This window comes from Bufo gargarizans, chromosome 2 (genome assembly GCF_014858855.1).
Source record: "Bufo gargarizans isolate SCDJY-AF-19 chromosome 2, ASM1485885v1, whole genome shotgun sequence".
Lineage (NCBI taxonomy): Eukaryota > Metazoa > Chordata > Amphibia > Anura > Bufonidae > Bufo > Bufo gargarizans.
In genome coordinates this window covers 282463965-282491387 of record NC_058081.1, presented here as the reverse complement: position 1 = coordinate 282491387, position 27423 = coordinate 282463965, and the positions used below count along the sequence as shown (strand labels likewise).

The following is a 27423-nucleotide window of genomic DNA, read 5'->3' as shown; positions in this document are numbered from 1 at the left end:
CAGCAGTAACAGAAATGTATTAATATAAAAAAAAAATATAATCCTGTATTTTGAGCATCTATAAAGCCTCTTTCAGATGTTCACTATTTTGTCGATGTTTTGCATCAGTATATGATCAGTATTTGTAAGCCAAACACAGAAGTGGGTCAAAAACAAAGATAAAATGTAATCAAATTATTTGCATCTCATCTGTGTTTTCGACCCACTCCTTCTCTTGGCTTACAAATTCTGATTTATGTGACAGGGACCATGCGGATGCTCAAAATATAGGATCCTTTCATTTATTTATTTATTTTCAGTTTTTCTGACAGGAAAATTAAACTATGATGTTAACACAGACAAACAGATACAATGGTAGCCCCATGACAGAATGGGTGGGTTCAACAGCAGTGGCATACAGCACAAGATGGCGGCAGATCACAGTAGTAGCAGAACCCAACAACTGCAGTGATCCGTGTACAGTAAGTTCCTGGCTAGGTAGCAGGGTCCCTATGAAGTGCTCAAAAAAGTTGGCAAGGTAACCTACAGGGTAAACCAGACAGGGCGAAGAAAGCCAGAGCAGGTGTACCATGTAATCTTAGTTAAACCATGGAAAGACAGGGAGACCAGTACAGACAACAGTCCCCAGCCAAGTTTTCTAGGGGTAGAGTTTCCAGTCCCACAGTCTGATAAGTGGGAGTTCGTCAGCAAAAACAGGGATGTGTTTTTGGACCTCTCTGGACGCACTTCTATCATCTGACATGACATTGTCACTGAGCGTCAGGCCAGAATCGGGTTGAAACCATACAGAGCATGTATTTAGGTATGGGAGGCAACAAGCCATTTTGGAAGAAGTGCAGCTGATGTTACAGCTAGGTGTCATAGAGGAGTCAAAAATTGAATGGGCCAGTTCGATAGTCTTGATACCCAAGGCGGACGGGACGTTATGATTCTGTAACGACTTCCGCAAACTTAATGAGGTTTCCAAGTTTGATGCATATCCCATGCCCTAAGTGAATGAGCTTATTGAGAAGTTAGGCCAAGCCCGGTATATTTCTGTTTTAGACCTCACCAAAGGGTACTGGCAGGTACCCGTGACGGAGGCTGCCGGAAAAAAAACTGTTTTTATTACACCAGACGGGCTGTATCAGTACAAGGTATTACCCTTCTGTCTACATGGCGCTCCCACCACTTTTCAAAGGCTATTAGGACAATGTACTCCGTCTACATGGTCGGTACGCTTCGGCGTACCTGGACGATATTGTTATCCACAGCAAAGACTGGAAAAGTCACCTACCTAAAGTACAGGCTGTAGTGGACTCCCTTAGGAAGGCTGAATTAACCGCTAACCCAAAAAAGTGTGCAATAGGGTTAGAAGAGACCAAGTACCTGGGATATGTAATTGGGCACAGAATTATCAAACCTTAGGTAAACAAAATTGAGGCATTTCAGAATTGGCCCCGACCGGTCACTACTCGGCAAGTAAAGTCGTTCCTGGGAATGGTGGGATACTATATGAGATTCCTGAGCCTGTTTAGAGTAGAGGCTGTCAGCAATTTTCACTGTGGCAACCGCTTCCCTTGCTATAGACAGATTGGCCGAAACCAATTCCCCTAAGAACCCTGGTCGTGGGCTGTCTTCCGTACAGGTTTCCCTATCTCTCCATGGTTTGAGCAGATTCACATGGTACACCTGCTCCAGCTTTCACGTCCCTGGCTAATGTACCTTGTAATCTACCTCTCCAATTTTTTCAGGTACCTCGTAGGGCCCCTGCCACCTAGCTAGGAACTTACTGTCTAGAGTTTGTACCAGAACCAACAACTGATCAACCGGGTTAAAGTTCTGGACCCGAGTCTGCCGATTATAGACCCTACTCTGGGCTCGCTGCTCTGCCTACATATGCCTCCATATGCTCCCTAACCAGAGGTAACACTGTTTCCATCCGTCCTTGCATCTGGGTGATGTACTGAACAACACTTTTGTGCGGTGTGGTTTGTTGTTCCCACGCCTCTTTGGCGACGTACAACAGACTGCGAGGGTGTCTGACGTATAGCAGTTCGAAGGGTGAGAACCCAGTAGAGGCCTGGGGCACTTCTCGCACTGCGAACATGATATAGGGCAGTCCCTTCCATCCTTAGCCACCGCTCTTTTTAACATATTTTTTAATGTTTGATTAAACCTTTCTACCAGGCCATCCGTTTGCAGATGATACAACAACGTCAGTAACTGTTTTATGTGGAGCAACTTACAGAGTTCTCTCATGACCTTGGAGAAAACATCTCCATTAACTCCTTAGCGATGAGTTTGGCTGATGTATGACGCAGTGGCACCGCCTCCGGGTACCGAGTAGCGTAGTCGAGGATGACCAAGATGTGTTGGTGCCTGTTAACAGACTTCGGTACTGGGCCTATGAGATCCATAGCGATCTGCTATGGAAATGGAGAACTATGGAAATGTGGTTGTGGGCTGGTTATCTGGCAGGTTGGGCAAGACTTGCAATACTCTTCCACCTCTCTGAACACACTGGGGCAGTAGAACCGCTGTAGAATCCGATCCTGCATTTTCGGCTGGCCCAGGTGTCGCCCAAGAACATGTTGGTGGGCTAACTCCAACACGAGCTTGCAATACGCCTTAGGCACCACCAGCTGTTCAATATGCTCACCCCGTAGTTGATTTAACCGGTACAACATTTCCTGTGGAACCACAAAATGGGGGAACATAGACTCGGCCCCTGGTTGTTGCGGCTCACCATAAACTACTACCACATTCTCCCAGGATTGGGATAGAGTCGGGTCTTGGTGCTGTGCTGTACCAAAATTATCTCTGGAGACGTTGAGGTCTGCCAACTTTGGTCCAGGCAGCAAGTCCTCCACGTCTCCCACCATCACACTTAGCGGGGTTGTCTCCCCCTCTTCCACTGAAGTGGCGGTCACCCCTACTGCTGGCGGACTCAGGTTCCCAGGGTTCTGGTCTCCCCCCTGAGCCAGGCCACTATGCTAGGGCTACATCTGTCTCCCGAGTATCGGTAACTTTCGTATCCGGACAGAGTGCCTTGAAACGGGGAAGTCTCTCCCAAATATGAGTTCATGCTGTAATTTTGTGGCCACCTCATGAGTCCACCTGCCGGCCACCGTTGGTTGAGAGACCAGGGAGGTGGGATAGTCCTTTACGTCTCCATGAATACACACTACGCCGACCTTTCGGCCAGTATACTCTGCGGGTCGTACCAGGGCAGCACTTACCAGGGACACCAGGCTCCCTGAATCCAGCAGAGCCACTGCCAGAGTGTCAACCACTTCCACCTGACACAGGTGGCTATTGTCTATAGTCTTGGAGGTCCCTGTGGCACACAACTTCCTGGCATATAATGAGTGGCGGTAACCATAGTTTGTGTCAATAGGTTCACCCCGATGGGGACAGTCGGCCCTTATGTGTCCAGGCTCCTGACATCGCCAGCAGACTACATCCCGGGCGGGTTTGGCTGGCATCGCCTGCCAGTTCTGGAGGGGAGATTTCTGGGGTTTGACTGGGCCCCCTCCCAAAAGAACCTCCCTGTAGATTTCTGGTGGCCTTGTAGAGCTCCACCAGGTCCACCATCTATAAGGCATTACCCGGAGACACTTGGCCGATCCAGTGCTGGAGGAGGTACGGCAAAGCCCTCCAGAACACATCTGCCAAGAGACTGTCCAGCATAGCAGTGGGGGTCAGTAAGTCAGGCTGCAGCCATTTTTGCAAATGGTGTAACAGGTCATAATACTGTGGTCTGGTGAGTTCAGCCGGGTTAAATTCCCAATGATGCACTCGCTGGGCCCGGACCAACACATTCACCCCCAGTCTCGCCAGGATATCCCCTTTTACGTTCGGGTAGGCGGCCGCTTGCTCATCGGGGAGATCAAAAAAAACTTGCTGGGGTCCAGACGCCAGGAACGGGGTAACTTTTCTCTCATGGCCACATTTTCGAACACTGCCAGATAGGTCTCAACGTCATCCGAGGGGTTCAGCTTAGGAATCGACGCACGGACAGCTTTCTGGGCATCGTGGACGTTCTGGTACGCTCCTGCCACTTGCAATGCCATTACATGTTGTAATAGCAGCTGGTTAGTTTCTTGTTGCTGTTTGTTAGCCTACTGCTGCTGCAAGTTAGCCTCCACGAGAGCCTTCACAACCGCCTCCATTCTGTTAGAGGACACGGGCCGTAACCTTGCCGGTTTAATGTAGCACATGCACTCATGCCGTGGAAAACAAAAACTTTTCGGCCTTCAGGCCTGCCTCACTGCGTTTGCCCTCATCCAACACCAATTGGGGGGATTTGCTCTGGTAGACAGGCTTGCGGACGCAGTATAGAGGCAATGACAACTTTTTTTACTTAAACAGTTCGGTGTTTATTCACACATAAGGATAAGCAAAACAAAAAATTAGAAAACAGTCACCTTGAGTCTGGTGTTTGTTGACACCATTCAGCAATGCAGAAGTCCTTGGACATGGCAGAAAACAGCTGCTCTCATGCCAGTAGCAGGCCTTTACCCAGGCCCAAACTCCCAGTTCCCAACACAGAGACTGACAAAGCTTCACTGTCAGAGAGGAGTAAATTCCTACCACCTGACAGTGCTGCCTGTGTTTTATAGCCCAAACCAGGATCCGGCCTGGAACGTGGGGAGAGGCCACCCACCCTGCAATTTGGTTGCTCCCAGTAAGAGCCGGCCCGGATCGGCTTTACAGCCATACTAAATAGCAAAACCATGTCATCCAGCACTAGCTGCTGCTGACACATGAAATTACCGGCTCTTACCTCACTGAGGCCAGGAATCTTTGTGACACATATCTTCCGTTAATGATGGACCCTTGCACCTTTATACTATATAGATATATATACAGTACAGACCAAAAGTTTGGACACACCTTCTCATTCAAAGAGTTTTCTTTATTTTCATGACTATGAAAATTGTAGATTCACACTGAAGGCATCAAAACTATGAATTAACACATGTGGAATTATATACATAACAAAAAAGTGTGAAACAACTGACAATATGTCATATTCTAGGTTCTTCAAAGTAGCCACCTTTTGCTTTGATTACTGCTTTGCACACTCTTGGCATTCTCTTGATGAGCTTCAAGAGGCAGTCACCTGAAATTGTTTTTTACTTCACAGGTGTGCCCTGTCAGGTTTAATAAGTGGGATTTCTTGCCTTATAAATGAGGTTGGGACCATCAGTTGCGTTGTGGAGAAGTCAGGTGGATACACAGCTGATAGTCCTACTGAATAGACTGTTAGAATTTGTATTATGGCAAGAAAAAAGCAGCTAAGTAAAGAAAAACGAGTGGCCATCATTACTTTAAGAAATGAAGGTCAGTCAGTCCGAAAAATTGGGAAAACTTTGAAAGTGTCCCCAAGTGCAGTCACAAAAACCATCAAGCGCTACAAAGAAACTGGCTCACATGCGGACTGCCCCAGGAAAGGAAGACCAAGAGTCACCTCTGCTGCGGAGGATAAGTTCATCCGAGTCACCAGCTTTAGAAATCGCAGGTTAACAGCAGCTTAGATTAGAGACCAGGTCAATGCCACACAGTTCTAGCAGAAGACACATCTCTAGAACAACTGTTAAGAGGAGACTGTGTGAATCAGGCCTTCATGGTAGAATATCTGCTAGGAAACCACTGCTAAGGACAGGCAAGAAGCAGAATAAGTGCTGGTGACACTGTTGGGAATTTATTCAAAATTGAAGGCATACTTAACCAGCATGGCTACCACAGCATCTTGCAGCGGCATGCTATTCCATCCGGTTTGCGTTTAGTTGGACCATCATTTATTTTTCAACAGGACAAAGACCCCAAACACACCTCCAGGCTGTGTAAGGGCTATTTGACCATGAAGGAGAGTGATGGGGTGCTGCGCCAGATGACCTGGCCTCCACAGTCACCGGACCTGAAACCAATCGAGATGGTTTGGGGTGAGCTGGACTGCAGGCAAAAGGGCCAACAAGTGCTAAGCATCTCTGTGAACTCCTTCAAGACTGTTGGAAGACCATTTCAGGTGTCTACCTCTTGAAGCTCATCAAGAGAATGCCAAGAGTGTGCAAAGCAGTAATCAAAGCAAAAGGTGGCTACTTTGAAGAACCTAGAATATGACATATTTTCAGTTGTTTCACACTTTTTTGTTATGTATATAATTCCACATGTGTTAATTCATAGTTTTGATGCCTTCAGTGTGAATCTAGAATTTTCATAGTCATGAAAATAAAGAAAACTCTTTGAATGAGAAGGTGTGTCCAAACTTTTGGTCTGTACTATATATATATATATATATATATATATATATATATATATAAAATAAGTATGAATGCTGCAGCAGGTGAACAAGATAAGCGCGGCAATATATTAGACTGCCCGTTGAGACTAAGTCTGATGCACAGTAAGTATATGAATAACAGATTAAGTATGAATGGTGCAGCAGGTGAACAAGATGCACAGGACACATACACTAAGCCTGCACTGTCTAGGGCTGTGACATCACAGGGGGTGGCTATATGCGGATTGGCTGGCTGCACGGCATTATGGGTGATCTTGCATTTGTTACCACAAAACGCAAAAAAAAATCAGAGTAATTGCAAAACAAATGTATCGTAAACTTCGTATCGAACTCCACTTCAGATGTTTCAATTTGATCAACACTAAAATTTATTATAACTTGGAGAGATACCAAATGTGTTTTGTTAATTTCATATTTCACTAATTTTAATTAAATTATGCTGTAAAAATATCCTAAAAAGGAATAGTGGATTCACTACCCTTTTCCCCTCCAATATATGAAGGGGAGGAAGAAATGTGTCAAGGTAACAGCCGGTAATTTTAAGTGTCAGCAGCAGCTAGTGCTGACTGACACTATTGGTTATTTAGTGTGGCTGTAAAGCCAATCCGGGCCGGCTCTTACTGGGAGCAGCCAAAGTGCAGGGTGGGTGGCTGTTCCCCACGTTCCAGGCTGGGTTTTGGCTAGGGATGTAAAACCCAGCCAGCAGTCTCCAGCTGGGTGTGAATTATCCTCCATTTCAAGTGAATATCTGTGGAGTCTCTGTGGTTTGGGATCTGCATATTGTGCGCCATACTAAAGGGCTGAGAGCCGTATTGCTGGGAAGCAGGCCCTAAAGCCTGTTGAGGACTGCTACTGCCAAAACCGGTGACAAGGTGAATGCTTTTTGTTCTGTGGACTTGCCATGGTGTGACTGAACACCAAGACGACGAACTGTCATTTTTGTTTATGTGTTAATAAACAATGCACTGTTTAAGTCAAAGACTTTGTTTTTGCCTCTGTACTGCGTCTGCTAATCTGCCTACCAGAGCGAATCCCCACTATATATATATATATATATATATACAGTACAGACCAAAAGTTTGGACACACCTTCTCATTCAAAGAGTTTTCTTTATTTTCATGACTATGAAAATTGTAGATTCACACTGAAGGCATCAACACTATGAATTAACACCTGTGGAATTATATACATAACAAAAAAAGTGTGAAACAACTGAAAATATGTCATATTCTAGGTTCTTCAAAGTAGCCACCTTTTGCTTTGATTACTGCTTTGCACACTCTTGGCATTCTCTTGATGAGTTTCAAGAGGTAGCCACCTGAAATGGTTTTCACTTCACAGATGTGCCCTGTCAGGCTTAATAAGTGGGATTTCTTGCCTTATAAATGGGGTTGGGACCATCAGTTGCGTTGTGGAAAAGTCAGGTGGATACACAGCTGATAGTCCTACTGAATAGACTGTTAGAATTTGTATTATGGCAAGAAAAAAGCAGCTAAGTAAAGAAAAACGAGTAGCCATCATTATTTTAAGAAATGAAGGCCAGTCAGTCCGAAAAATTGGGAAAACTTTGAAAGTGTCCCCAAGTGCAGTCACAAAAACCATCAAGCGCTACAAAGAAACTGGCTCACATGCGGACAGCCCCAGGAAAGGAAGACCAAGAACCACCTCTGCTGCAGAGGATAAGTTCATCCGAGTCACCAGCCTCAGAAATCGCAGGTTAACAGCAGCTCAGATTAGAGACCAGGTCAATGCCACACAGAGTTCTAGCAGCAGACACATCTCTAGAACAACTGTTAAGAAGAGACTGCGTGAATCAGGCCTCCATGGTAGAATATCTGCTAGGAAACCACTGCTAAGGACAGGCAACAAGCAGAAGATACTTGTTTGGGCTAAAGAACACAAGTAATGGACATTAGACCAGTGGAAATCTGTGCTTTCGTCTGATGAGTCCAAATTTGAGATCTTTGGTTCGAACCACCGTGTCTTTGTGCGACGCAGAAAAGGTGAACGGATGAACTCTACATGCCTGGTTTCCACCGTGAAGCATGGAGGAGGAGGTGTTATGGTGTGGGGGTGCTTTGCTGGTGACACTGTTGGGGATTTATTCAAAATTGAAGGCATACTGAACCAGCATGGCTACCATTGCATCTTGCAGCGGCATGCTATTCCATCCGGTTTGCGTTTAGTTGGACCATCATTTATTTTTCAACAGGACAATGACCCCAAACACACCTCCAGGCTGTGTAAGGGCTATTTGCAGAAAGGTACAGAAAAAAGAAAGGAGGTTAGGAAGACCTTAAAACAAGGTAAAATCCCACTCGCAAGGCGCCAACGGTAAAAGGGCTAGGAGATATTGAAATGTGTAATATTGTTACTAAAGGGAAAGAAAGAAGGTGGAGAGAAGAGAAAGAGAGAAAAAAAAAAAGTATATATATATATTTTTGGGGTAGTAAGGACAACAGTGGTAGGGGAGGCTGCACACAAGAAAAATTATTAGTGTTAACACCAGGTTAAACACTTAGATAGCGAGAAGATGAATTTATGTGTAAGGTTTGGTCTATAATGTTGATGACCTTCAGAACTTCTAGATAGACATAGATAGCGCCTAATCCCCACAAACATAAAACTACGTACAAAAGCGCAATGGGACATAGCGATATCCCTAAAAGACGAATAATCAGCGATAGCCATAGATAATAGTAAATGATAACTTACTTTGGTGGGGGGGGGGGGGGGGGTTGGGTGTCAAACAGGTATAAATGCACCTGTGACAATGATCCCCCAAGTAAGAGAAACACAAATAAATAAATATCAGTGTAACTAGACTACTCACTTCACTGGGGGGGGCTGTCACATAGGTCAGGTGTCGCAACTACCTAGGACAGTGAACCCCCCTGGCCTGGGTCGCTGTAATTCACTTGAATAAACAAGTAAATCAATAAGGGCAGTTGTTACTCACTTCACTGGGGGGCTGCCAAACAGGTGTACATTTCTATAATTATTAAAGTACTTGAAGAAATCTATTTTAAGAGTGAAGACACTAATTTTCCAATTGAGGACAGTGAGAAGCAGACTCGGCCGGGGGGGGGGGGTACTGTCTCAGGTAACTTGCACTACACCTGTTTGGCAGCCCCCCAGTGAAGTGAGTAACAACTGCCCTTATTGATTTACTTGTTTATTCAAGTGAATTACAGCGACCCAGGCCAGGGGGGTTCACTGTCCTAGGTAGTTGCGACACCTGGAGCTCAAGAAGCCAAAATAATAAATATTATAAATATTTTATTGTATCATGAAAAAATATCAAAATTACATACAAAAAATGCAGTGGGACAGGGAAACAAAAAAGGAACAGGGAAAAGAACAAACGGCGCCACCCTGGGTGGGGAACTCCGGTCATAAATGGTAGTATGTGTAATCAGCGGGATAAATACATAATAATAAAGAAAAATAATAACATAATAACACTGCGGATACACAGTAAATATAATGGCAAAGGTGAGTCCCAAATGTAAGGAAAAGAAAAATCAAATGCCCACATAGGAAGGAGCAAAGACATCCGGCTTGCAAGTCAAGACCTGGCAAAGGAATAATAATCCATACGAAACAAAACCGGAGTGTAAATGAATGTATGAAACTCACCAAGATATCAGACCAAGAGGAGACCAACCAGGATGGCGCTACCCTTCGGCACGCCGAAACGCACGTTGGGGTAGCGCCATCCTGGTTGGTCTCCTCTTGGTCTGATATCTTGGTGAGTTTCCTACATTCATTTACACTCCGGTTTTGTTTCGTATGGATTATTATTCCTTTGCCAGGTCTTGACTTGCAAGCCGGATGTCTTTGCTCCTTCCTATGTGGGCATTTGATTTTTCTTTTCCTTACATTTGGGACTCACCTTTGCCATTATATTTACTGTGTATCCGCGGTGTTATTATGTTATTATTTTTCTTTATTATTATGTATTTATCCCGCTGATTACACATACTACCATTTATGACCGGAGTTCCCCACCCAGGGTGGCGCCGTTTGTTCTTTTCCCTGTTCCTTTTTTGTTTCCCTGTCCCACTGCATTTTTTGTATGTAATTTTGATATTTTTTCATGATACAATAAAATATTTATAATATTTATTATTTTGGCTTTTTGAGCTCCATTCTTTCTTTATTCTGATTTGTGTTCGGGAGCTTTAGCCGAGTTATTTCTATAGGGGTGTCATCTTGGGTACATTGGGTGAGCACTGGCCCCCCTGGGCTCTTCTGTCCCCCCTTTTCTGACGCCCCTGGGGTCACCCCCTTTCCTTCCAGTTGCGACACCTGACCTATGTGACAGCCCCCCCCCAGTGAAGTGAGTAGTCTAGTTCACTTCAAATTATAAACACTGATATTTATTTATTTGTGTTTCTCTTACTTGGGGGGTCACTGTCACAGGTGCATTTATACCTGTTTGACACCCCCCCACCAAAGTAAGTTATCATTTACTATTATCTACGGCTATCGCTGATTATTCGTCTTTTAGGGATATCGCTATATCCCATTGCGCTTTTGTACGTAGTTTTATGTTTGTGGGGATTAGGCGCTATCTATGTGTATTTAGAAGTTCTGAAGGTCATCAACATTATAGACCAAACCTTACACATAAATTCATCTTCTCGCTAAGGGCTATCTGACCATGAAGGAGAGTGATGGGGTGCTGCGCCAGATGACCTGGCCTCCACAGTCACCGGACCTGAACCCAATCGAGATGGTTTGGGGTGAGCTGGACCGCAGAGTGAAGGCAAAAGGGCCAACAAGTGCTAAGCATCTCTGGGAACTCCTTAAAGACTGTTGGAAGACCATTTCAGGTGACTACCTTTTGAAGCTCATCAAGAGAATGCCAAGAGTGTGCAAAGCAGTAATCAAAGCAAAAGGTGGCTACTTTGAAGAACCTAGAATATTACATATTTTCAGTTTTTTCACACTTTTTTGTTATGTACATAATTCCACATGTGTTAATTCATAGTTTTGATGCCTTCAGTGTGAATCTACAATTTTCATAGTCATGAAAATAAAGAAAACTCTTTGAATGAGAAGGTGTGTCCAAACTTTTGGTCTGTACTGTAGCAGAGGTGCCGCAGCAGAGGTGACTCTTGGTCTTCCTTTCCTGGGGCGGTCCGCATGTGAGCCAGTTTCTTTGTAGCGCTTGATGGTTTTTGCGACTGCACTTGGGGACACTTTCAAAGTTTTCCCAATTTTTCGGACTGACTGACCTTCATTTCTTAAAGTAATGATGGCCACTCGTTTTTCTTTACTTAGCTGCTTTTTCTTGCCATAATACAAATTTTAACAGTCTATTCAGTAGGACTATCAGCTGTGTATCCACCCGACTTCTCCACAACGCAACTGATGGTCCCAACCCCATTTATAAAGCTATAAATCCCACTTATTAAACCTGACAGGGCACACTTGTGAAGTGAAAACCATTTCAAGTGACTACCTCTTGAAGCTCATCAAGAGAATGCCAAGAGTGTGCAAAGCAGTAATCAAAGCAAAAGGTGGCTACTTTGAAGAACCTAGAATATGACATATTTTCAGTTGTTTCACACTTTTTTGTCATGTATATAATTCCTCATGTGTTAATTCATAGTTTTGATGCCTTCAGTGTGAATCTACAATTTTCATAGTCATGAAAATAAAGAAAACTCTTTGAATGAGAAGGTGTGTCCAAACTTTTGGTCTGTACTGTATATATATATATATATATATATATATATATATATATGCTGTATATTACCAAAGAGTGCCATTAGAATAAATCCCTTATATAGCTACGTAAACAGAATAATAAAAAAGTTATGTTTTTTTGAATATTGAAATGAAAAATATAAAAAAAATGAACAAGTAATATTGCCATATAACTTAAGAATGAGCCCTCAGAGTAAATTATTATGGTGGGCCCGAGGCATCCCAGTCCAACACTGAACAGTATGCCCTTATTCTCGATAACATAACAGGTCGGATTTTTTTTTTTTTTTTATGTCTTAGGCTCTGTACAAAGGGGTTTTATATGATTCAACAACTTATAACACTCTGCAAATAAATTGCCATCTTTGGTCTTACTTTGTAGCACTGCAGTACAATGAGTTAATCATCACTGTTGCAAAAGAAAAGTAAGAGAAAATGTTTTATCCAACTTGGTTACATATGTAGCAAGGTACATATTGATTCACCCAATCCTTTATACTGCGTAGACCTATAGTATAATAGCTAAACTGTACTTACTAGAATTGTTTAGTCAGTGGAATAAGCCTTTATTCAGCAACTTTTGCTCTTCTCTACACATAACAAAAGGTTCGCACTTTATCGACGCGGACATAAAATTGTTTCCTAAAGTATTCTATATCTGTAGACCTGATAGTGTGACATGTTAGCCCAGAATCATTTTTAATACAATGTTCAAAATCCTTATACTCAAACAAACTAAAGGGTTTCTTTTACAATGTATTAAGAGCTCTAGAATGATTCGATGCAGTTATAAATTGAGAAGTGTAACATATCAAAAGCTATTACAATGTCACAAATAGAGGAAATCATATACCAACATGAAAACTCTATACTTTCAGCAATTTCCCATTTTAGGGCAATAAATCTCATCCATTGGCTGCCAGTTTAGAATGAGCACGCATAGGTCTACAATATGACTAAGTAATAACCCTTAACAGCTGAAGAATAAAAGTTCATGGATAAAAATAAACCAAGCATTATACACCTGGAGGTCTAGCTTGCAAGCAAGAAAACACACATTATTATATTTCAAAGAAATTAAAACGAGCAGCTATGAAGAGAGAAACCTTAACCATAAAAAGCATCAACAAAACAGTGCATTTAAAATTGGAACATCGCCCCTAGAAATAGCACAATGATAGCTTAGCCTCTGAAGAGATGAAAGCTGAAAATTATATTTTCTTATCTGTTTGAGAGATATGCAGTATAGATGCATAGTGCAGATAGATAAACAGATGCCATGTCTACACCACACATGTAAAGAGCTTCACTTATAAAATCTCTCCCATCATCTATTTATCCCCAGGACTGTGACTGTGACAAGGGGACATCCTCTGCGTCTGGAGGAAAGAAGGCTTGTACACAAACATAGAAGATGATTCTTTACGGTAAGAGCAGTGAGACTATAGAATTCTCTGCCTGAGGAGGTGGTGATGGTGAGTACAATAAAGGAATTCAAGAGGGGGCTGGATGTATTTCTGGAGTGTAATAATATTACAGGCTATAGCTACTAGAGAGAGATCGTTGATCCAGGGAGTTATTCTGATTGCCTGATTGGAGTCGGGAAGGAATTTTTTATTCCCCTAAGGTGGGGAAAATTGGCTTCTACCTCACAGTTTTTTTTTGCCTTCCTCTGGATCAACTTGCAGGATAACAGGCCGAACTTGATGGCCAAATATCATTTTTCAGCCTTATATACAATGTTACTATGTTACATGAATATACATAAATGCTGGAAAAACAGAGATGATTTTACTTAAAAAATATTCTGAGGGGGAAAAAAGACATTAACGGACTTCCAATGCATCCATCCCTGTTTAGTGAGAACTTTAATACCTCCTAATAAAATCTACTTAGGAAGATCAGGTTAACTTAGTGACAGCTTAAGACACTGTGTCTGATAGCAAAAACATAAAAAGTCTTACCAATACCAATCTCTCAATGTCTTTGAATCCACATAGGGAAATAAACAATCTTTATTATTTTATTGTTGGTGAACAAAAATGCTTCATTTGGGGGCTTAGTTAATAAATGTCTTCTAATTTGATACCCTCATGCATTGGCGTGTAGACCCAGTTGGCCAGAATGGATGCACCAAATAGTTTATGGATGTGGTGCTCCAACTGCCTCTTCCCACATTCCTCCAAGCCTTTCTGCTGCAACTGACAGGATGTTGTGACAGATGAGAGGAGCTCTCTCTTCATAAATACACAAGAATTCTGGATTCATAAAGACTTTTTGAGCTTACTGGCACAAAAATGTAGCAAACTTTTGCATTGTATGCCACTCACTCCAGTTTTGGAAAGGTGGTTTGGTTAGTTGTCTTATTTTCACCTCAACATTACAACTTTTTTTTTTTTAATTACAAAAAAAGTTGCTGACCTACTTCAGTGTGGGGTGGGTTTAAAAAAATTGGAAACTACATGCAACATTTGATTAATTTTGGCACAAAGTGCCCTAATGCAGACTCAAGCAAAGCTGACTTCAAATATTACCCTCATGGTAAATTGCCTCCTACATATCCAATACAGTACTTCTCGTAGCCAGATAACACATTTTTGGTCACTAGTAATTCCTGAAGTGAAGCTGGAATATGTTGTTCCTACACAAACAGCATACCAAGATGACAGACTCACTTCAAACTATCCTTAGTTATCTTTATATTTAACTGGCACTTCTCATTGTACAAAAAGTGCACAGAAAAAGCAGATCACATTTTCAATTTTCAATAAAATAACAATAAATACAGCTGACAAAAACAATGAATTCTGAAAAAGAGCAAAATAATGCAACACTTACAGGACCAAAGGCATTACTGTCAAAGCTGTGTCCATGGTGGTCTCCTTCTACCCACACGTGTCCATTGGGAATCATTACATATTTATTTTTGTGTCCCCTTGTCCTGTTTGACAAGAAAAGAAAGAAACATACTGTAGATGAAATACTTTTTTAAGCCGTATATATTTCTGAGATTACTTATGAAACTTTGATAGGACTGAGTATTATTAGGCATATTCATTGCTTCTGAACCCTCAAACAGAATACGGTTTATTCTTCTACATTTATATGCCTAGTTTTATCTTCACTATTCACAAAATCTTTGTGTTTGTTCATATGCCAGATAGAATAAAAAGGCAGAGAGCTACAGTAAATGTGTCTCATTTTTTTCTTTGCTCCAACCATCCTACACACCTTCAGGTTCCACTGGAAATGAAATTAGTAGATAAGAATACAAGAAAATTTTAAAGTGGTCATTCATATGAAAAAAGGAATAGTGCATTGGGTCAGTCTAAAATGATATCTTACTATGAACGACCATTTATTTCTCTACCATATGTTCGAGGCAATACATACACACTGTAAGCAATATACCGTGTCTCAGTGGTTAGCAGTGGTGCCTTGTAGTGCTAGATTCAAATCCAACCAAGGACAACATCAACATGGACTTTGTACGTTCTCCCTATGTTTGCATAGGTTTTGTCCAGGTACTCCGGTTTCCTCCCACATTCCAAAAATACATACTTAAAGGGAATGTAGACTTCCCCAGATGGCGACATGCACAGATACAACGATGGTATGATTAGAATACACCCATGCTGAAAGTATAAGTAGAAATATTCCTTGACATAGGGCAACAAAAGTTGCAGAGAAGACAATAGTTTAAGTGTGTTTTTTTTTTTTTTTTATAAATGTAGGAAGCAAATTTTATATTAGTTTTCACAGCGGCTTGAATAAATATGCTAAATGAAAGTTTTCATGCTGCTGGTTTGTAGGTAACAGCCACGGGATGGAGACTGGCAGTAAGCAATGTAAAGTGCAGAGCACTGTGGAGAAATGTAATATCTGGAAAAATGCCTTGCTCTCCCAATGGCAAAAGCTTTAATTGGGCACACAACCTGACACAGCATGTGCTCATTAAAATTTAAATGAGCTCTCTTGATGATATGTGTGCTATATCATGATTGCCGTTGTAGAGGCCTTACAGGACACAGGCTAACAGAAGGTAGCATCGCAGAAGAAGCAAATTAAAGTAATAACATTGGTGTACTTTGGAAGTAATGCCTTGCAAACACGTAATGGCAGCATAACATACAAAAATATAATGGTAAAAGATCAAATGTCTTTTTTAGCCTGTAATTATCTGCATGTCATGTCCATTATATACATTGTAAATAAAAGCCATTTCATAATATGCAGCTCGAGAGGTAAAACAAGCTATGCATAAAACTCAGAATGTCGCTTATTTTTATTATTATGAAACCTTTGTCAGGCTTCATTATTGCTTTTGTCAGCTATGAAAGTAAACATTGGTGTAAACCAGTTCTGGTCCTTAGTGATCAAGCAATTAAAAAAAATGTATGTAACATTTTGTTATTTTTCCGTCGATGTAGCCTTATGAGGGCTTTTTTTTGCAGGACAAGTTGTAGTTTTTAATGGCACAATTTTATGGTACACATAACTTACTGATTTATTAAATCTTTCTAGAGGGTGAAAGGGAAAAAAAAACAGCAATACTACCATTGAGTTTTTACATGATACATTTTGAGATGTTCATTTTTCAGCATAAATAACATTATAACTTTATTGTCTGGGTCAGTACAATTACAGTAATACCAGGTACATATAGTTTAGTTTTTTGCACTTTACTACTTTTGCACAATAAAAACCTTTTTATAGATAGAAAAAATAGACAGAAACAGAAAATATGTTTGCATTGCTACATCACAAGACCCACAAGATTTTTTATTTTATTTCTACAGAGATGTATGAGGACTCACTTTTTGCAGGATGAATTTTATTGGTACCATTTTGGAGTACAGAGATTTTTAAATTTTGATAAAATTCTAACTTTTCGATCAAATTTGTGGGGGTACTAATGACTGAATGAGAGAGTTCCCTAGTTCTGGGCTGATTAGACGTTGTGGTTGCTATTGGTGATGACATCTAAGGGGTTAGGTGACCGAGATCAATGCTTCTGCTGGTCTAGGCCACTAGAGAATGAGCCTGGCCTACACCATTCTTAGCCTATACATTTAATACCCCCACCTACTCACTCACACATATTCCAAAAAACTGCAGACTTATACTTGCCAAAAAGAATGCCAAAAGGATTTTCTGTTCGTAGAGGACCTTAATGAGATAGTCCAAGAGTCAAAAAAGACGTGGACTATAAGCTAAGAAGTGGGTATAGCAGAATGTGAGACCTGCAAGGGCATCTGACTGGTTTAGTAGGCCAACTAAGTCATGAACCAATTGCTTGACCCCTTTGGCACTTTTTGAAATCCTCTAGTGGATCTATGTGTAGTAGCATACATTGGCAAAGTCTTCTAAGTCAAATAATGTTTCAGATAAAATAGTTCTAACCTTGAGTGCTAAATCACATCAAAGAAAGGTATCACATTACAAAAGCCGCTGAGAGACAATACAAAATGTTCTTGCTATTGTTTATTTAATGAAGAACTCCCACCAATTTTTTATTATCTGACCTGATAGAAAGTTACATTATGTAAACTGTAGTGAAGTTATCTACTGCCTTCTGATCCTCAGCTGTGACATGTGCCCAGCAATCTGACTCTCCAAATAACAGCATCTTATTTGTAGACTGGAAGCCAATTTATCTATGTCTTCCTACGGGAGTTTCTATGTCAGTATCATAGGAATGAATAGAGAAACTGACTTCCTGTCCTATGTCAGTTGAAGATCACAGTGTTGCAAAATTATAACTCACAATTAAATACAGTTAATTTTAAGAAGATGACCTTCACTACAATTTACATTATATACCTTTCTAGTGGGCCAGAGAAAAAAGATTTGTGTAGGAGTGCTTATTTAACTCATTAAGAATCAAGAGGAGGATTGCTACATCTCAATATCTATAGCATTGCTTTTAAACAAGGATGCTCATCTTGGCTAAAAATAAATAGTGGTGATAAATATATACAGTATACTCTTTAAGTTTAAATAATCATTGTGCTTTCAACACATGGTGCATACATCAATATAATCAGTACAGGTGAATATAAGAAACTTTGTCATATATCTTATGCTTCCTTTTCCCTCTGACAGTTCATTCCTCCTGTGTGCACTTCTATGGACTACTGCAATCTACAGTTTATTTATTTATATTCTTCTTGAGATTTTGGTTCAGTACAGGTGTATGTCTTGGAGATCAGCAACGGAGACCTTCATTGTTTAGTGTGCACCTTACTCTGTCTTTTGCAATCGCACAAGGGTTTCTGACCAATTCCCTCCTCAGATATCTAGTGGAAACTGTTGATAACTTCCTCTTTCAGCCATGTCCAGGTACAGTAGTGTAGCCAGTGTTACTTTAACTTTTAACTTGAGGAAAGGCATGATAAAGCGCATTTAGCGTGAAACGGCTGTACCTTTACTGATCTATGTGCACAGACCTGCTTGTACCCGATTTTAACAAGTTTAATAAACTGGACGTTTTACTTTGGAATTGGTGAGTGCTGCTGTTTCTTCTCATCTCTCCTTTAAATTAACTTTTAACTTGTGAATTGTGTTTCCAAATGTATCTCAAGGAACATTCAGTGCTTTTGCTATCTTTTTTATATCCCTTTTGTTGTTTGTGCAAGGCAATGATCTGTTCTTGTAACTTTTTGGACGAGTCTCTTGAGTTATAGGCCCTCTATGCAGGCGAAGTATTGGCCAGATAATCGCCAACAAGTTTTCATAGGAACACTCGTTAGCATTTATTTGATGGTGTAAAGGTGCCACTAATTACCCGACGAACAAAGGAAATACTTGTTCATCTGGTAATCGCATCTTTTATGCGGTCAACTAACTCATTATTTGCCAACAGCTGATCATGCCATCTAAACAGCCTTAGCTGCCAGCAAACAATGATTATGTATAGGGACGAGCAATGGCATTAGCGATTGTTCCTCCCCATACTGTGGAGTTGATCGCTGTATGTAAATGCAGTGGTCTTCTTCACTAATAAGCAGGTGCTTGCTGGGAAGGAATGCTTCCTTCCCGACATTTGTCTGCTAAATTGTCCCTTGTTAAGGGTAATTAAGCCATAATTCTAACATGCAAACAAACCTTAACCAGTCCAGTATTTGATGTGTTTTATCTGAACACACCAGAAACAATGAAATACATGATTAGCTGCATTAGTTGTGACCAAGACAACACCTGATATGAAAAGATGTGCTATTAGGGTTTCCATTCAGGGTGTTGAATAATTCTGTGACTGCAGCAGTCATTAAAAGTGGCATTTGTGTTGAATTTGGAGAAACCACTTTTATTATATTAGTTGTTTTGAGCTATTTTAATTGTTATTGCTTGGTTTACTGCAAACTTCTGAATTTGATTAATAAACCTCATTTACAATGGGAGTTGAATAATCTTGAATGAAATGTACTTTAGATGTAGTAGTTACAAGATGAACACAGCTACATTGATGATTGAAAGTTTTTAAAAGCAGTTCCAAACCCAGGTTCATTAATGACTGTGGAGAACATCCATGAACTTGGGTTCAGATTTGTAAAGTAAAACATTAATGCATGTGCCGATACTTACTGTAAAAGCTCATGCATGAGACTACTGTAGTCTCGCGTTACACTACGCCATCTTAAAAAAAGCCTCATCGTAGACAATACATTATAGCCATGTATGGAGCTAGGGATTTGTAGCAATATGAGGCATGTACATTAATAACCTGGGTTCATACACAGCAGCCCAAAACCAGTTCGCTCATACATAGTTAAGAAATAATAAAACTATACCATACAGTGATTAAAGGGGTTGTGCCGCAGGATAGGAGATGACCCTATCTAATCCAGAGACCCCCACTAATTCTAAGAATAGGTCCCTTTCCCTGGATCTGATGGTGTAGTAAGTGAAGTATACACCCTGCTGCTCCAGTCATTCTCTATAAGTCTCCAGTACTCCCATAAAAAAAACTAATGAAGCAGCAGGGCGCATGCTCGACTTGCCAATCCAGGAGATGGGGGGAATGGGACTGCTGTTCTCAGTATTGGTGGGAGTCCCAGCAGTTAAAGCCCCACTGATCAGTTAGTTATCTTTTATTCTGGATAGTACGATTAGCACTGGTACCTCGCACCACTGGGGCCGAATCTGAACAACGACAACATTTGCATAGACAAGTGGTTGTGAGCAAAAAGCTTTTTGATTTGTTGAAATATCAAAGGAGAGTGCCTCTGCTCTCCCCTCTTCATCTCCATATTCAGTCTTAGCCCTACAAATACGCATGAGGCTGATTTCATGGTGTAAAGATACCTTTAGAGGTATCTTTGCCCCACCCAATTCTAGCACCGGTTTGGCCCCATAAATGCTGGTCCCATAAATGCTTGATTGGCAATGGGGCAAGCCAAGGAAGTGTTGTAATCTGGTTGGAGTAGTGTTTAAACTAGGGACTGCGGGAGTGTAATTACATTATAGGATGGGAAGATAGTGCAGATAGAGACTAGGGTCGAGGTAATGGAACTGGGGGAGGAATGGAAGGAGGGACTAGAACAGTTCAGAAGGAAAGGTGTAGGGTAGAAAATACACATAAACCTCTCAAATGTATGTAAACTAATGCCAGAAACCTGACTAATTGAGAAATGGCTGGATCATAGCTATGACTGGGCAGTTAATGTACAGGGTTACAGTCTGTTTAGAAAGGATCGCCAAAACCGGAGAGGGGGAGGGGTCTGCCTTTATGTAAAGTCCTGTCTAAAGCCCACAGTCCGAGAAGATATAAGTGAGGGACATGAACATGTGGAGTCACTGTGGGTAGAAATACATGGAGGCAAAAACAATAATACATTTCTAATAGGAGTTTATTATAAACCACATAACAAACCACAGTCCACAGAAAATCTGCTACTAAACGAGATAGATTAGGCGGCAGATCATAATGAGGTGGTTATTATGGGGGACTTCAACTACCCAGATATAGACTTAGAAACTAAAACTTGTATATCTCATAAAGGAAACAGGTCCTTGGCAATAACCAAAGACAATTACCTTTCCCAACTGGTTCAGGACCCGACTAGAGGGACGGCCATACTGGATTTCTAACTTTTGGTATTAACCAATAGACCTGACAAAACAACAGATGTGCAGGTCGGGGGACACCTGGGAAATAGTGACCATAAAGTAATAAACTTCCAATTATCATTCAAAAGAGTGTTTCTTCAGGGGAAAAAAAAAAATAGCAAACTTCAAAAAAGCTAATTTTAGCCAACTAAGAGAGGCCATAGGGTGTCAAACAGCCGGAAGAAGCGGTCACACCGCGAAACGGACGTCGCTTTATATTGATGCTCCATGTGAGTCTGCCCCCGGAATGTATTCTGCAATAAAATGTGAACATGGATGGTGAGTGCGGCTGATCTATTTGTCTCGCATTTTGTTATAATCCTGTTTGAGCCTTGCACCCCGCTTCCTGAAGGTCGGAGGAGACCAGGATTGGGTTTCTCATTATTATTTCAGGTGGGAGAACGGTGCCCTCAGTACCTCTTGTTATATTTAAGAGAGGCCATAGGCCTAACTAACTGGGACAAAGTCCTCAAAAATAAAAATACAGCCACAAAATGGGATATTTTTAAAAGCATCATAAAATCTAATTGTGAGAGGTACATACGTTATGGGAATAAAAGGTTAAAGGAAACCTGTCATCAACTTTATGCTGATCTCACTGAGGGCAGCATAAAATAGTGACAGATGCTCTGATTTCAGCAGTGTGTAATTCATAGAGTTAAATGTAAGTGGTTGCTGAAAACAAGCATCATAATCATTGCAGCACAGGTCTTGAGAAAAGTCAAATCTACTTGAGAAGAGTCATAGTTATTCATAATCTACTGCTCTCTCACCCATCTGCTGATGGTTGGCAGTTCTCTCCTAGAGAGAGAGGAAGAAAACTAGGTAGAAGATTGTCAATCATCAGCAGGTGGGCAGGGAGAGTAGAAATTTAAGAAAAACAAAGACTCAGGTGGCTGGGATTCTTTTCCAGGCCCAGTCTGCCATGATTGTGATGTTGGTTTTCGGCAACCACTTACTTTTAACTTTAAAATGACAGACCGCTGAAATCAACTCACCTGTCTCTACTTCATGCTGCTGTTAGTATGGGCAGCATAAAATTGATGACAGGTCCACTTTAAGGAACAAGAAAACAACAATGTGGATTAATAGAATTGTAAAGAAAGCAATAAATGACAAAAAGAAAGCATTTAAATCACTAAAACAGGAGGGTAGCGAGAAAGCACTGAAAACTATAAGAAAGAAAAATACAATATATAAAAAACTAATAAAAGCAGCCAAACTAGAGACCGAGAGGTTAATTGCCAAAGATAGCAAAACTAACCCTAAAATGTTCTTCAATTATGTTAATTGTAAAAAGTATAAATCTGAAGGGGGGAGTTGCAGAGAGCGATGAGGAGAAAGCAAAGCAAAAAAGTGGGGGGAAAGTGCCCCTGAGCCTTATGGGGCAAATGCTGGCAACTTACATTGCAGACTGCGATGTATTAGTGAGGACGGAGGAGGGGCTGTAGTAGGCAGGGAGAGCGGCGGGCAGTACAGGCACTGTACTCTGGCCCCGCAGCTCAGTATTATACGTAATGTTAATCATCAGATCTAAACTGAATAAAGATGTGCTCCCCTGCTCCCCATGTGTACCGTACTTACATGTCACGCTCCTGTAGTAAGCACTAGCAGCTAGCAGGCAGGCCGGGCGGCAGTAACTCACGGAGGTCACGTGCCTGCTCCGCCTAATTTATGAGTGAAGTAGGCGGAGCAGGCACGTGACCTCAGTGAGGTAAGGCCGCCCTGCCTGCTAGCTGCTAGTGCTTACTACAGGAGCGTGACATGTGTACCAGTAAGCACAGGGGGGAGCATGGGGAGAGCATCATTATTCAGTTTAGATCTGATGATTAACACTACGTATAATACAGTACATACTGAGCTGCGGGGCCAGAGTACAGTGCCTGCATGGCCCCGCAACTCTCCCCATTTACTACAGTCCCTCCCTTGGAATCTGTGAATGGGATAATGATAGGGGGGGGGGGGTCTGAGGATGGCATTATGATGGGGGGATCTGTGGATGGCATTATGATGGTGGGGGATCTGTGGATGGCATTATGATGGGGGGATCTGTGGATGGGACTGTTATGGGACGATCTATGGATGACACATATAGCAGTGTCATCCACAGATCCACCACCCTATAACAGTGCCATCCACAGATCCCCCCATCATAATGCCATCCACAGATCCCCCCACCATCATAATGCCATCCACATATCCCTCCCACCATCATAATGCCATCCACAGATCCCCCCACCATCATAATGCCATCCACAGATCCCCCCCACCATCAAAATGCCATCCACAGACCCCCCATCATAATGCCATCCACAGCTCCCCCACATAACAGTGCCATCCACAGATCCCCCACATAACAGAGCCATCCACAGATCCCCCCATAACAGTGCCATCCACAGATCCCCCATAACAGTGCCATCCACAAATCCCCTACCCCATAACAGTGTATCATCCACAGATCCCCCATAATAGTGTCATGCACAGACCGCCATTAGTTCAAACCCACCAAAAGCACACCTTTTGGTAAAAAATATTTATTTTCTTATTTTCCTGCTCAAAAACCTAGGTGCGTCTTATGTGCCAGTGCGTCTTATAGGGCAAAAATACGGTAAATATTTTTTTTCTTCACTGTATTCACTGAAGAAAATAAAATGCAGAATGTAAAAGTAAGTTCCCCATTAAAAGTAGAACTATTATCAAATATTTAGAAAAGGCTCAACCAGCAAACTACTGGAGCACAGCCTTTCAGTTACCAACTGAAAAAAGAGAATAAATCAGGAATAATATAGGTTGGCTCACAGTATTTTTGCATAAATGTTTTATTAATACACTAAATCAATTGTTAAAAATTTGCTAGCTTTGTGCCATCATATCAGCATACATACATACATGTGTACAAAATAGGTTATTATGTGCGGAGCTCTCGCACAAACCTAAATAGTTGGAGTACTCCTAAAATGAGACCAAATAGCTACTGTGAGGCTGCGAGAGATGATTGCTTGAATTGACCTGCCTGAATGTCCAGGGCATGGATATCACTTTGCCAGAAAATTTAAACAAAGGTTGCAAAATGTCTTTGCTATAGTTGCCACAGGAAGGTTCTCTATTCAAATGTCCTGTAATGAATCTTAACTGCGCTTGTTTAGCGTTGTTCCACTTACTGTTTGTTTGTGGGGTAAGACTTCAGACCCGCTCGCTCAGCATCTCACTCCCTCAGCGTCCCACGTGTCCAGCCAGATAGTCGATCGCTGGTTGATGACGCAGACGCCTGAAGCCGTCAAGCCCACGGGAGCTGGTTTAGGTTTAGCTGGTAATTGCCTGAACCTGTCAGGTCAGCAGCAGTGGATGCAATAGGATTTTACCTTATGCTTGCGGTCTTGATAGATATAATGTCCCAGGTTTTTTGATCCACTTTGGGGATAGATTGTAAAAACAGAACCTTTCCAGCGGTCTGGGACGTCTTCAGATCTTTATGGAAGTTGAAAAATTCGAAAATTGAAGAAAGTCCTCTTCTCGCTTTTTATGTGAAAACCGCACCAGTAGCCTTGGTCTCTATACACACTACACACTAGACATGTTTCGGAAACAAGTTCCTTCCTCAGTAGGTAATCGCAGAATGCTCCCATTAAAAGTGCCCTGTCTGACCCAGGAAGAAGTACACCAGCGACTTAAAAAGAATAAAATAGACAAATCGCCAGGACCAGATGGCATACACCCCCGTACCCTAGGAAAATTAATTAATGTCATAGTCAGAATCTTATTTCTGATATTTAAGGACTCTATACTGACAGGAAATGTTCCACAGGATTGGCGCATAGCAAATGTGGTGCCAGTATTCAAAAAGGGCCCAAAAACAGAGCCCTAAAACTATAGGCCGGTAAGTTTAACATTTGTTGTCTTGTGAGTAAACTGTTTGAAGGTTTTCTAAGAGATGCTATCTTGGAGTACCACAATGAAAATAAGCAAATAACGCCATATCAGCATGACTTCATGTTGGATTGGTCATGTCAAAATAATTGAATTAGTTTCTATGAGGAGGTAAGTTCTAGACTTGACAGTGGCGAATCAATGGATGTCGTATATCTGGACTTCGCCAAAGCATTTGACACTGTACCACATAAAAGGTTAGTATATAAAATGAGAATGCTTGGACTGTGTGTGGGTAAGTAACTGGCTCAGTGATAGAAAACAGAGGGTGGTTATTAATGGTACACACTTAAATTGGGTCACTGTCAGTAGTGGGGTACCTCAGGGGTCAGTATTGGTCCCTATTCTCTTCAATATATTTATTAATGATCTTGTAGAAGGCTTGCACAGTAAAATATCAAATTTTGCAGATGACACTAAACTGTGTAAAGTAATTGACACGGAAGAGGACAGTATACTGCTATAGAGGGATCTGTATAGATTAGAGGCTTGGGCAGAGAAGTGACAGATGAGGTTTAAAAGTAAGGTTATGCACATGGGAAGGAATAATGCAAGTCACCAGTACATACTAAATGGTAAAACACCGGGTAACACTGACATGGAAAAGTACCTAGGAATTTAAGTGAACAGCAAACTAAGCTGTAAAAACCAGTGTCAGGCAGCTGCTGCCAAGGCCAATAAGATAATGTGTTGCAACAAAAGGGGCATAGATGCCCGTGATGAGAACATAGTCCTACCACTTTACAAATCACTAGTCAGACCACACATGAAGTACTGTGTACAGTTCTGGGCTCCTGTGAACGAGGCAGACATAGCAGAGCTGGAGAGGGTACAAAGAAGCAGCACGGTGCAGGGCAGCACAGTGGCTCAGTGGTTAGCACTGGTGCCTTGCAGCGCTGGGGTCCAAGGTTCAAATCCAACCAAGGATAACATCTGCATGGGGTTTGTATGTTCTCCTTGTGTTTGTGTGGGTTTCCTCCGGGTACTCCGATTTCCTCCCACACTCCAAAGACATACTGATAGGGACCTTAGATTGTGAGCCCCATTAGGAACAGTTGGATGATAATGTTTGCAAAGCACTGCTGAATATAGTAGTGCTATATTAAGTGCATAAAATAAATAAATAAAGGAGGGCAACTAAAGTAATAACTGGAATGGGCAGACTACAGTACCCTGAAAGATTATCAACATTAGGGTTATTCACTTTAGAAAAAAGACTATGGGGAGATATAATTACTATGTATAAATATATCAGGGGGCAGTACAGAGATCTATCCCATCATCTATTTATCCCCAGGACTGTGACTGTGACGAGGGGACATCCTCTGCGTCTGGAGGAAAGAAGGTTTGTACACAAACATAGAAGAGGATTATTTACGGTAAGAGCAGTGAGACTATGGAACTCTCTGCCTAAGGAGGTGGTGATGGTGAGTACAATAAAGGAATTCAAGAGGGGCCTGGATATATTTATTACAGGCTATGGCTACTAGAGAGGGGTCGTTAATCCAGGGAGTTATTCTGATTGCCCGAATGGAGTCGCGAAGGAATTTTTATTCCCCTAAAGTGGGAAAAATTGGCTTCTACCTCACAGTTGTTGTTTTTTTTTTCTGCCTTCCTCTTGCAGGATGACAGGCCGAACTGGATGGACAAATGTATTTTTTCGGCCTTATATGGTATACTATGTTACTATGTTACATTCCTGGGAAATTTGCTGTACCTGGGAAATCTCGAGCCTACTCCTCCTGAAAATGCCATTTGGAAGCCCTACCATGAGAGGCAACAAATGTGGTGCCAGGATGTCTTGGACATATCGCTTAGCTGTTAGTGTCCCTTCTATCAATACAAGGGGTGATTAACAGTCATATGCAATAGCTCCCCAGATCATTATATTGGCAGTTGTGTCAATGTGTCACTTCTCAGAAGAGGCAGGATTGAAGGGCTTACCAAACAGAACCTGAACTTGATGCTAGACGATATGGTACCAGTCCATAGCAGTCCAGGTTTTTAATTCAGGACTAAACTGCAAACAAACCATCATATTTCTCTTAGTCCAATCATGTGACCCCTCTCAAATTGTGTCAACTAGACAAAATGTCTTCAAGTGTATGATAGAGGCATGTTTAGCAGTCAACGATCTCTTACTAAGAGGTACACTACCCAAAAGTAGACTCTGAAAGCCTTTTTATATGACAGTATGGAAAGCACTTTTATGCTTTATTGTGGCAAACCCCAAGTGTCTAATAAGACCACACCTATAATCATTAGACATACCTGCATGCTTATTTTCCCAGCACTTCAACATTTCTATGTAGGTTAATTATTTTTTTGTTAATGAGTGCATACTGCATATTCTTCTTACTAGTATATTGAAGTCTAG

At 41.5% G+C, this 27423-nt stretch overlaps 1 protein-coding gene across 1 annotated transcript in view; it reads right to left on the bottom strand.

Annotated features, from left to right (window-relative positions):
* IMMP2L (inner mitochondrial membrane peptidase subunit 2) overlaps window positions 1-27423 on the bottom strand; it is a 1176402-nt gene that overhangs the window by 244673 nt on the left and 904306 nt on the right. The window contains exon 5 of the mRNA XM_044280335.1: window positions 14847-14949. Coding sequence (XP_044136270.1) covers window positions 14847-14949 — 103 coding nt within the window. The remainder of the gene's footprint in view (window positions 1-14846; window positions 14950-27423) is intronic.